Genomic DNA, 11,267 nt, shown 5'->3' on the forward strand with positions numbered 1-11,267 from the left:
AAGAGACTGGAACAGATCCTTGAAGGATGACCACTCTGTGTATTTACCGGTGAAAATCGGTATAGTTATCTTCGGTAGTCTAACAATCGGACAATCCTTATTCTTATCCGTGCTCTCAGACAACGACGGCGTCGCACGTGACGTACTTGGAGACAACATTTTCAGCGCAGATTTTAACTCTGTTTTATAATTAATATACATTTCATAGCCCATATTGTAAATATCACTTTCTATATAAGTTTCAACTTCTTTCTCTTTATATGTAGCTATGATGTATTCATGCTTCTCTGAAAACTTCTCTATAATTGTTTCTAAACTTTCCAAACGCGTCGACACATACGGTTCGGTGATTCTTTCCTTCGGAGACTTTTTAAAATTAATTTTTCCTTTTTCTATCTGACTATACAAGTGTTTCATTACTTTTATAGAGCCTTCCATGGTTAAAGTATTCAATTTTATACTTCAACTATTTTTCTTCAAAAATTTTCTAAGTCCAAAATTTTAGTTTCGAAAATTTTCTAAGTGTTTAGATTTGTTTACCACCGCTATGAAATCCGGCATAGATTCCACGTCTCGTCACTTTTTCTCGAATTATTCTAAGTCCTAGAATCTACGCCTTGAAAATTTTACAAGTCCTAATTTACTTGAATTTTTTCTAAGTTCTTATCACAACACTACTAATCAAATGTACTTACAGTTTTTCTTGCATCACTTACTACTTCACTGCATTTTCACTTTGCTTCACCACTAGCGCCACTTCACACTATTTATTTACTTAGGAACTGCCAAGTGCATATTTCTTCAAAAATCGATCCGGCTCGAAGGACCCTTGGCCAAAGGTATACCGAGCCTGGGTGATCTGAATCAAAGCCAAAACTCCCGGAACGTAGACATTTATTATCAATGCATCTTTACACATAGGTATATAGCAAAAACGAAACCATGTCGAGTTCTAATTTCGAACAGCGCCATCTAGATTGAACAAACTAAATTAAAATATTACATAGCTATACGGTTAAGATTAAACAAAAATAATTTCGTAGAATGTGAATCAGCCAAAATTGTGAAATATAATAAATAATATACAAAAATCTAAATAAACATATTATATTCTTAGGATTCTTTTATACTACCGAACACGCAACGGGCTTGCGGTCCATCTGATGGTAATAATCACCCCAAAAAAGAGGGTAGATGACAAATTTTAGTTTTAATCAGTATTCGAAGACCATTATATTAATAGAAATACTAGTGAATATATTACTCTGATAATGACGATACTTTTAAAAATATGTCATAAAAATGAAAATTACATAATTTTAAATTTTTATGATTTAGATTATACATAGCTTTTAAAAATCCGTGACCATGTCATCTCCCCTATTTGGGGGCTAAAATAGCTGAGAATGAGGTACTGACAAGCACGACTTTTATACCAATGTTACCTCATGTACACATTCGGTTTATTTGTAATAAAACATTATATATCATCTTAATCTAATTTGTTCAAAACAAAAGACATATTCTTAAACTTAGGAATGAAGATTCATAATGCGGGATTCACAAATAATGTCACAAGTTAGTATCATCGAGATCGAGATTCGTGCAATCGACAATGTTAAGCCGGAATAAGAGAGTTACGTGTTCATGTTCAGTCGGGGGCAGATAAAACTTATCCACCAACTAACACTTGCCTACACTTTGCAACTGATGATCAAAGCTGCGATTTATAAACAAAAAAATTTCCTAAATAGAATTAGGAATACGTAGCACATAAACTCAAGGCTCCACTTCCACATAATATGGCACAGGGTCTCGACAACTACATGTTACTCTAATAAGGCACATTTGTTACTCATCGAGTCGTGGGTGAGGATTTCGACAATGCTACGCCGAACGATACACTTTACAAATTATTACATTGTTGAAACGGTGTCCCTTCTTGTTCATTTGTTGACGATCCATTTTGAGTCACTAAAAATTGCGTTCGAAAAGGATCCCGTGCGTTGCATGAGGACGCAATGTGTTTGAAGTTCTAGACTCAACATCACGCGACCATTGCTCAGAGTCGGGCGTAGTAGTTGGCTAATATTGTGCACTTTAATTACTGACATGATTACAATTATATACAGCTTGAAACACATTTTATGATGTCCGAAGTAAAGCTTCTTGTTTGAACATTAAATTTGGGCGGCCAACTTAGAAAAAAAATAAAAAATAGTCGCAAAATATATGTACCGTGTCATATCATTCATCAATTCAAAACTTAGTGACCAGAGTAGTTACGATTATACGCGTCAGTAAGATCATGGCTGGCTCACCGTCACCGCCGGGGAGGAGCGCGGGACGGCGGCGCGCAGCTTGCGGCGGAAGGCGGGGTCGTCGGCGGGCAGGTAGGTGGCGGCGGCCAGGTACAGCCGCAGCGCGGGCGCCGTCTGCAGCGCGGCCGGCGGCGGCAGCGCGCGCAGCACCACCAGCGGCGCCGCGCGGCCGCGTGCAGCCGCCGCCAGCGCCGCGTCCAGCTCCGCGCGCGCCCAGCTCGAGCGCGCGAACGCCTCCGACACGACGAGGACGGTGCGCCGCGAGCGCGCCACCGACGTCGCGATCTGCCGCGGGATCAGCTCGCCCACCTCCCAGTCGCGGTGGTGCAGGCACAACCTGCGTCACACACGTGACCCTTACTTACTGTTACATTACATATAAAGGAGATCGACGATCTGCCGTGTTCCTGCTAAGCGACATTCCACTCAAATAAAATCCGTCTGTGATTTCCAAATATACATAGTATTATAATTAATTGGTGTATTGTGTTATAGCTAGCTAAACAAACTGTAATAATTTGCATTGAATGGAATCGCGCTTGCATTACATAAACAATGTTTTTTTTTATTTATCTTTTATCAAATCATAGAATAGGGTTAAGGGTCGATTTTGATGTAGATCTTGGAAATCAAAAAGAATGGAACGAGTATGTAATGGAATAAATTTGGTAAAATACGTTGATTTATTATTCACGTAAACAAATTAACTATTATATTTTGAAGTTTGGACTACGCTTTTGCAACCGAATGCTAACTGCTAATGATGCCGATGAGCTGTGAAGGCTACATCCGAAGGGAAGGGAGTACGGTGTAGTGAGACACACCTGCGCGGGCGGCGGCCGCTCTCCAGCGCGGGCACGAGGTGCTGCGCCACCCAGCCGCCGTCCTCCGCCGCGAACGACACGAACGCGTCATACTGCCACTTGTCCTCCCCGCCCTCCTCCCCGCCCTCCGCCCCGCCCTCCGCCCCGCCCGCCGCTCGCACGCCCAGCACGTGCAGCGCCACCTGCGGGACAGACAGACATGTTGTGTGAATCACTTAAGAGAATTTCTAAATATTCTCACGGGTACGGAAAACATGTCAGATCTATAAAACAGTAACAGTTTCCACGCACCTTGATCTTGGCCCTCAGCTTGGGATGCGCCAGCGCCGCCAGCACGGCCGCCACGCCCGCCGCCAGCACGCCCAGCAGCAGCAGCGCGGCCGTCACCGCGGCCCCCTGCCCCTCCCCCGCACCGCACACCGCCACCATCGCCCGCCGCCCGTCAGAGCACATCAGGGAGTCCAGGTCCAGCACACGATCCTAACGGCACAACAAAACGTTTCAAATCTCCCAAATAAAATTGTAGATTTTATTTCAGACTAGGTCCATATTGGGTTAGATATATTTTTGATTGTCTCATGAGAGATCAAGTCAATTTCTCATCTAGGAATTGACAATTTCCCACAAGACCTCCCGCTTACCACACAATTTAGTCCATAGACGTCCGAAAGTTATCCTTTGAATCCTCGAGCGTATATATCTTATATCCTCGAGTTATATCCTTAGTAAGTTAGGCTATATATTAACTAGGTTGAATGTGAATAAGACCTTATATTCCAAAAGCGTGTCGAGCAATTCCCGCTGACCGCAGCGACAGTCGAGCGCGGCCCCGCGCAGCGCCAGCTGCAGCTGTGGCCGCGCGCTCAGCAGCGGCCGCAGCCCCGAGCTGCTCAGCGAGTTGTTCCGCAGGTCCAGCACCGCCAGCGACGGCGGCAGCACGTCAGCCGGAGGGAAAGATTTCAGTCCCACACCCGCCAACGATAGGTTCTTCACCTGCGTGACATAGCCTTAAAAATAATATTTCGTATTTTTACCTAAAATCTGAGCAAAAAATTAACTTATTGCCAAATAAATTTCTCGAAAAATGAAATAGTCAAATCGTAAATTAAAGTTTTAAATAACTCGGTATAATGTAAGTAAATATGACACGGCGCTGTCAAAGCCTCCATCCCTATGTGGTCGACATTTCATCCTTTTCTGCTGTGAACTTAAAAGAAAAAGTAAAAAAGCGGAGCACCGACCAAGAGATAGTTGGGATGCAAGGATCCGGAGTCGGGGCCGGGCAGCCGACTGCAGCGCGCCTCGAGCTGCGCGCGCGCGGACACGACGAGACAGCGGCACGCGCGCGCGCACGGCGCCGGGCACGCCAGCGCGGCCGGCGCGCGCTGCGCCAGCTTGCGCCCGTCTGCGCACGTCAGCGGTGACACGCGCGCCAGTCCTCGTCCGTCGGGGTCGCGCTGCAGCGCGCGCGCGAACCAGTACAGGTTGCAGTCGCAGCGCAGCCGAGATCGCACGTCCAGCTTTATTTGCGTCTGCCATCGATCCGCCTGCTCAAATCGAACGTTTTAAACCTTCGCAGACGATGGGCGATCATTTAAAATTTTCCAAATGCCTGAATATTTTTCTGCCGATAATTTTCAGTTGTGCCCTTGAATTATAAAAATGTAATTAAAATCTTTAAATTTCCGGTAAATCGTACCGGTACGGTTGTATAAAGTTTGACTTCCTTAGTCCGTAATGTCACTGTCAGTATCATAAATATGAGTTCTTTCACTTCTCTTCTTTTCTATTAATTGACCGTGTAAAATTTACGGGACGAATGGAACATATATCCCTGTCTTCGCCGACACTCCGGAGCTTCTAAAAATCTATAATCTGCTGATTTTCTATTACAGCTCTTATTATTTGCAATAAAAATATTGTTCGTTCAGTCAACAAAGTGTACTAAGCTAACTAGCTATAAAAGTCGGGAAAAGGCAGGTGAGATTATGGATGTAGTGATTTAATTTTTTTAAGATTGTATGGTGTCGATTCTCGTTGAAAATATATAAGTAAAGCACTCACGTCGATGTTGGCGTCATTGAGGTAGTCCTGCTCGGAGTAGGCGATGGAGGAGACGTTGTTGCGCAGCAGCGCGATGTCGCTGTGCTGGCTGCGCACCGCGTGCAGCGTGCGGTACTGCGGGCAGAGTCCTCTTACATTCTCACACATTACATGGAATTCCATTTTGGAAGATATGATATGGTATGGATGGTAACAAAGTTGAGTAACTTAAAATAGTTACGGAGTTGACTAATAAATGAAAATTTGCAGAAGTGACATACATACATAGATACGTAAGAGCGGGCTGCACATTTAAAATAAACGGCTCCGAGCTGAGGAATTTGGTAGATATAGAAATGCAAGCAGCGTCACCTCGAGCTCCGTGATGAGGTTGGCGGAGAGATCGAGCGTGCGCAGGCGCGGCATCAGCGTCACCCAGTCGGCGCACACGCGCGGCGTCGATGTGTTCGCGAGCTGCAGGCTCGTCAGCCCCCGCAGCTGCTGCAGCCACGAGTTCTCTGCCACAATACGAAAGTGACAACCTCGCACTATTGCTAACAATATACATAATGTAGACAAAATAATACGAAAAATAATATAAAATGTTACGGCTGACTGCCAGTTAGATCTACAAAACCGATACACACGAAGAAAAATAACCGTAGATCTACATTTCTACATTCTGCGACGAATTGCACCTAAGTCTAGCAGAAGATAAGCATGTTACACCTAGGTGTAACAAACGAAGACCGGCGGCACCTAGGTGGTCCGCACTGTAGCCGGGTTTAACCGTAACATCATATTGTAAGGTAAAGTTTATGCAAATGAATAATCTTACGAGGTGCTGTGATTTGATCAGTGCCTTGTTCGGGGCAGGAGTCTCCGAGCGGGTTGTGGTCGAGACGCAGCACGGACAGGTGCGGCAGCGCGGGGAACAGCTCCGGCGCGGCCGCTAGCGTCAGCCGGTTCCAGGACAGATCCAGCTCCGACAGCTTCTCCAGCCGGCGGAAGAAAGATGCGCTGGAAACATTATATTTAATAAGTGATAAAGCAGTGCTGGGCATTTTAGATTAGCGTATACGGCACACTAAGCCGTTGCCTATTGTGAATTGTGCACACCTAGTATATGGCACCAAATTTTTTCTTTATGTTTATGTTTGTGTGTGTGGGTTTCAAATAAAGACTATTATAATCTATAAAACGATCACGACAATTTCATTCGAAACAATATTTTTAGAACTAATAATGAGAATGACTTTCTGAAAAATATACAAACACTGCACGTTTACCTCGGGACAGTAGTCAAGTCGTTGTGAGACAAGTTGATCTTGGTCAGCTCGGTGTTGTTCTCGAGCAAGTCGTCCGGCAACATTTCGGACGTGAGGCGCGCGCCGCTGAGGGCGAGGTCGGTGAGCGCGCGCGAGTGGCGCAGCAAGTCGCGCGGCAGCTCCAGCAGCGGCGAGTGCAGCCGCAGCATCCGCAGCCGGTCGCACGCCGCCAGCCAGCCGGCCGCCGGCCGCAGCGACACGCCCACCACTGTCAGCGACTCCAGCAGCGGCAGCTCCAGCGGACGCCGCTCCAGGTCGCGCCAGCCACCGGCCCACAGAGTACGCAGTGCTGGCAACGGCGGCACGGCGCCTGCCACGTCTCCCATCACGCTCAGGTTCCGCAGCAGCGCGGCTTCCTCCAGTGCGCTCACGTCACGCAGCTGCGGCTCTATGAGGTATAGCTCCTCGAGCGAGGCCAGGTAGCCGCGCGGCAGCCGCTCGATGCGGGCGTTCGTCGACGTCCACTTCGCCAGTCCGCGCGGAGGGATTTCGTATTCCACTCCGCTCGTCCAGAGGTTGACCAGGACAGAATCGTTTCCGAACGCACTGAAAAAATCGTCGTCGAGTTTCGTGCGGAAGTCAGAGTCCGTGCCGAGGTTGAGCTTGTGCACGGACAGGCCGGCCAGCTGCGCGCTCCGCAGCGGCTCGCGCACGCGCTCGAGCTGCAGCTTGAGCGCGGCGCCGGCGTTGAGCGCGCGCAGCACGCCGGCGACCGTCGCGGAGCCGAGCGCGCAGCCCGAGATGTACACCTCGTCGAACTCCTGCCGAGCGCTGTACTGTGGCAGAGGACTCTCGTCCAGTGACCCCTTCTCGGTCAGACACTCCAGTTCCAATTGGCTTATGGGGCCCATGTGTATATCTATAGATAGTTTCATATCTGTAAAAAATATATACTTTATTTTATAATCTACTAGCTGTTGCCTGCGGCTTCACACGCGTGATATTTCCACGGAAGCAGTTTTTCCAGGATGAAAGTACCCTATGTCTTTTCTCCATACTTCAAAATACATACATAACATGCAAAATTTCAAGAAGATTGCTTAAATAGATAGTGTGAAGAGGTAACAACAAACTAGTTATCGCCCAATACTTTTGAATGAACTCAAAATTTATTTGCCATCTCCAAAAGATTGTTCACAACAATTTTGAAAATGAATATAGCTGTGAGCAGTATGTGCCCTATAAATTGCCAAGGCTTAATAGCTATAAAATAAATAAAGTATAATGAAAATTCATCGCAGATTATAATGTGAGTTTCAAGCCATATATCATCAACAGTAACAATGTAAATTCGTAAATTCAATGGTGTTTACCGCTGAGTTGTCTACTCATATCTTTAGTTAACAAAATTTTCTATACAATTATTCATAATTTCTTTTCACCCTCATTTAACTACCCTAAACATCAAATTTTAAGAAATACTGAAACATGGGTTTCATTAATTTTGTTGCATATTTATGTCAATTTTCAAGTACTTAGATCAGTAAAGATTTTCGTTATTTTTCATACAAACATTACCCCCAATTTTTACGCTTTTGGGGGTAGAATTTGAAAATTCCTTTCTTACCTGAGCACTATGTAATAACCTAAAGCTACTTTCTAAATCTAAAGCTAATTTTTCATTTATAGCTTCTATGGTTTAGGTTGGGTGATGATTAGTAAAAATGCTTGTTCTTTTATATATTTGAAAGAAGATTTCATAGTCGTTTCCTCATGGCTGAAGGTCGTGGTTATTATGTGGAATGAAACACACACAATAACTTTCTTGGCATTATTAATGGAGTGGTTTGCCATTGTCTTCTCCATTTCACACACAAGTTAATAAGAATCAACCAGTGTGCAGGTTTCCTCACGATGTTTTTCTTCACCGGAAGCAAGTGGTGGTCAATGAAAACTACTATACATGAGTCAGATTGGTATACAAACTCATTTGGCACGAGTGGGATTCGAACCTGGGACCTTTCGACCCACAGGCGGGCGTCTTAACCATTACACCAGCACCGCTTCATGAAAGAAGATAGACACTTCAAATACAATTTGGAAAGCCGATTATAGATTTCCACCAATAAAAGTAAAATAGAAGTAAATATTTTTACATCTACAAATTTGGCACAAACTTAACCATATCTACGTTAGAGCTAAGATCCACAGTCAGTAGTTACATTAACATATTTTTTTTTAAATTTAGATAAAACGATAAGTTTAAAATAATGAATTAAATAATCGATATCTAATCCATAAATAACAGAAAAAATCTATTGAAAATTTATTAAAAGTACAGAAGCAATTGTTTTACTGTTTTATTTTAGGAAAGTATTTACATGTATTATTGATAAAGAGCATATGAATGACTTTTCAGTATTGTTTCAGGGATAAATGGACCACACTGACCTGTATTGAGCTACTATACCATAACCATGACACAAGAAAACTTAATTACATTGGGGCTATCTGCTTCAATCTGTCCTTATTTATTTACAGTAGGTAGTAAATTGAAATAAACACCCACCATTCACTTGGAAGAATCTCTTAGTGTGGTCAGCTTTTTGGTATTCCGTGCATTCTGAGTCCGGAGGACAGACAGGCGGCGCGTAGGCAGCGCACGCATGCCGCGCCATGTTCCCCAAAACAATGCTCACTACAACGATACATATCGTTTGCATTTTAAATACACACCATATCCATCACTTTATACACTACACAACAAATTCTACTGTGGAAAACCTTTCGATTTTGAAAACAGAAACACATTCACAACGTATAATAATAAATACGTGCTTGTTTTCATTCTGTACGTATTGGGATTACCACGGAAAACTTCTATTTCTGTAGAAATAAAAAAGCGGGATAGGGAAAACCCGTAGATATATTCCGACAAGGATTATGTGGTATAAAAACGAACCAATATAAAATCTATAAAAAAATATTTATTTCGTACGTAGGTAGCGCCACTACCAAAGAGTAATAGCGAAATAACCTATTCAGTCGTCAATCGTCATTGGATTATAACATAGAGTATAAAAATATGCTCACAGTAAACGGAATGTATTATTCCATACAACTCGATGTAAGCACTTTTTATTATTATATGTATAAGTAAACAAGACGAGAGTTATATGGCACGACACGATCGATTTACGCACATTAAATAAGAAGATTAGCGTGTACAAACGGACAGCATATTTTTTTTTTTTCAAATTCTTACTCTGTTGCTGTGACTCTATCGCCTATTTTATTTTTATGTAAATTTATTTAATGTACAGGATTTTTTTTTATTGTTGTATTATAAATGTACTGATTGATTAAGAGTGATAATAACCTCATTTAATTTTATTTAGACTTCGTCCATTGTGTATTATCTCATCCATTTTATATATACGAAATCAAAAATATTATGATTATAAACGGACTAAAATTACATTAATTACATCATTATGTTGCCTGGCAAAGGGACATCAACAAGAACTAACTGTCAAAATTAGACCATCAGCCCGTGCCAACGTGTCACGGTTTTTATCAATAGGTAGGCAGGTACACGTTAAATCTGGTAGTAGTAGTAAACCATATTCCATGGAGTCAGACTATCAGTATTCAATACGTCAAATTGACGTTGACATAACAGTCGACAGTGAATCATGTTTAGGAAGCAAAGCTCAGCGCAGTTGGCAATAGTAGTACAACTAATGCCCCAAACATTACCATTGGAGACAAAAAGCGCCAATTTTCAATATTGTTGCAAATTTACGACCAAAAATACCTTACGCAATCGTGGTGCGAGTTTAACGGAAAAAGGAAGGATTTAGTGGATTAACTGATAAACTTGATTTTGACTGAAAGCCTTATCTGTATAAAGTACATTGAATGTGCTACATTTTTGTATATTTTCACAAACGAATGCTTACATAATGAAAGGATTAATAAAGTACTCTAAAATAAACGGCAAAGCTTTTGTATACCTAACATACAGTGCTGTACTCTGACGGGATAAATGTGCAGTAATACTAATAATTGGTTGGTTGGTTGGTTGGTTGGTTGGTTGGTTGGTTGGTTGGTTGGTTGGTTGGTTGGTTGGTTGGTTGGTTGGTTGGTTGGTTGGTTGGTTGGTTGGTTGGTTGGTTGGTTGGTTGGTTGGTTGGTTGGTTGGTTGGTTGGTTGGTTGGTTGGTTGGTTGGTTGGTTGGTTGGTTGGTTGGTTGGTTGGTTGGTTGGTTGGTTGGTTGGTTGGTTGGTTGGTTGGTTGGTTGGTTGGTTGGTTGGTTGGTTGGTTGGTTGGTTGGTTGGTTGGTTGGTTGGTTGGTTGGTTGGTTGGTTGGTTGGTTGGTTGGTTGGTTGGTTGGTTGGTTGGTTGGTTGGTTGGTTGGTTGGTTGGTTGGTTGGTTGGTTGGTTGGTTGGTTGGTTGGTTGGTTGGTTGGTTGGTTGGTTGGTTGGTTGGTTGGTTGGTTGGTTGGTTGGTTGGTTGGTTGGTTGGTTGGTTGGTTGGTTGGTTGGTTGGTTGGTTGGTTGGTTGGTTGGTTGGTTGGTTGGTTGGTTGGTTGGTTGGTTGGTTGGTTGGTTGGTTGGTTGGTTGGTTGGTTGGTTGGTTGGTTGGTTGGTTGGTTGGTTGGTTGGTTGGTTGGTTGGTTGGTTGGTTGGTTGGTTGGTTGGTTGGTTGGTTGGTTGGTTGGTTGGTTGGTTGGTTGGTTGGTTGGTTGGTTGGTTGGTTGGTTGGTTGGTTGGTTGGTTGGTTGGTTGGTTGGTTGGTTGGTTGGTTG

The 11,267-nt window shown here is 43.5% G+C and overlaps 1 protein-coding gene across 1 annotated transcript; it reads right to left on the reverse strand.

The window, feature by feature from the left end:
- Positions 1–1,091: 1,091 nt before the first annotated feature.
- On the reverse strand, positions 1,092–9,486 carry LOC128676930 (protein toll-like). Its single transcript, XM_053757390.2, has 10 exons — positions 9,026–9,486; positions 6,478–7,393; positions 6,027–6,208; positions 5,561–5,706; positions 5,210–5,323; positions 4,387–4,692; positions 3,914–4,138; positions 3,437–3,625; positions 3,146–3,327; positions 1,092–2,658 (listed from the first exon to the last, which is right to left on the reverse strand). Exons 1-10 carry the CDS (start codon positions 9,177–9,179, stop codon positions 2,307–2,309), a joined length of 2,766 nt encoding a protein of 921 aa, XP_053613365.1. The 5' UTR covers positions 9,180–9,486; the 3' UTR covers positions 1,092–2,306.
- Between the last annotated feature and the right edge of the window lie 1,781 nt (positions 9,487–11,267).

This window comes from Plodia interpunctella, chromosome 17 (genome assembly GCF_027563975.2).
Source record: "Plodia interpunctella isolate USDA-ARS_2022_Savannah chromosome 17, ilPloInte3.2, whole genome shotgun sequence".
Classification (NCBI taxonomy): Eukaryota; Metazoa; Arthropoda; class Insecta; order Lepidoptera; family Pyralidae; genus Plodia; species Plodia interpunctella.

What these genes read in the sequence shown, in the direction of transcription:
- LOC128676930 (XM_053757390.2), bottom strand. Translation starts at nt 9,179, where the DNA reads ATGCAAACGATATGTATCGTTGTAGTGAGCATTGTTTTGGGGAACATG. An exon ending in TGATCAAATCACAGCACCTC is followed by an intron (nt 5,707 to 6,026) that starts GTAAGATTATTC and finishes GTATTGTGGCAG; the next exon opens with AGAACTCGTGGCTGCAGCAG. An exon ending in ACACGCTTTTGGAATATAAG is followed by an intron (nt 3,626 to 3,913) that starts GTCTTATTCACA and finishes TTGTGCCGTTAG; the next exon opens with GATCGTGTGCTGGACCTGGA.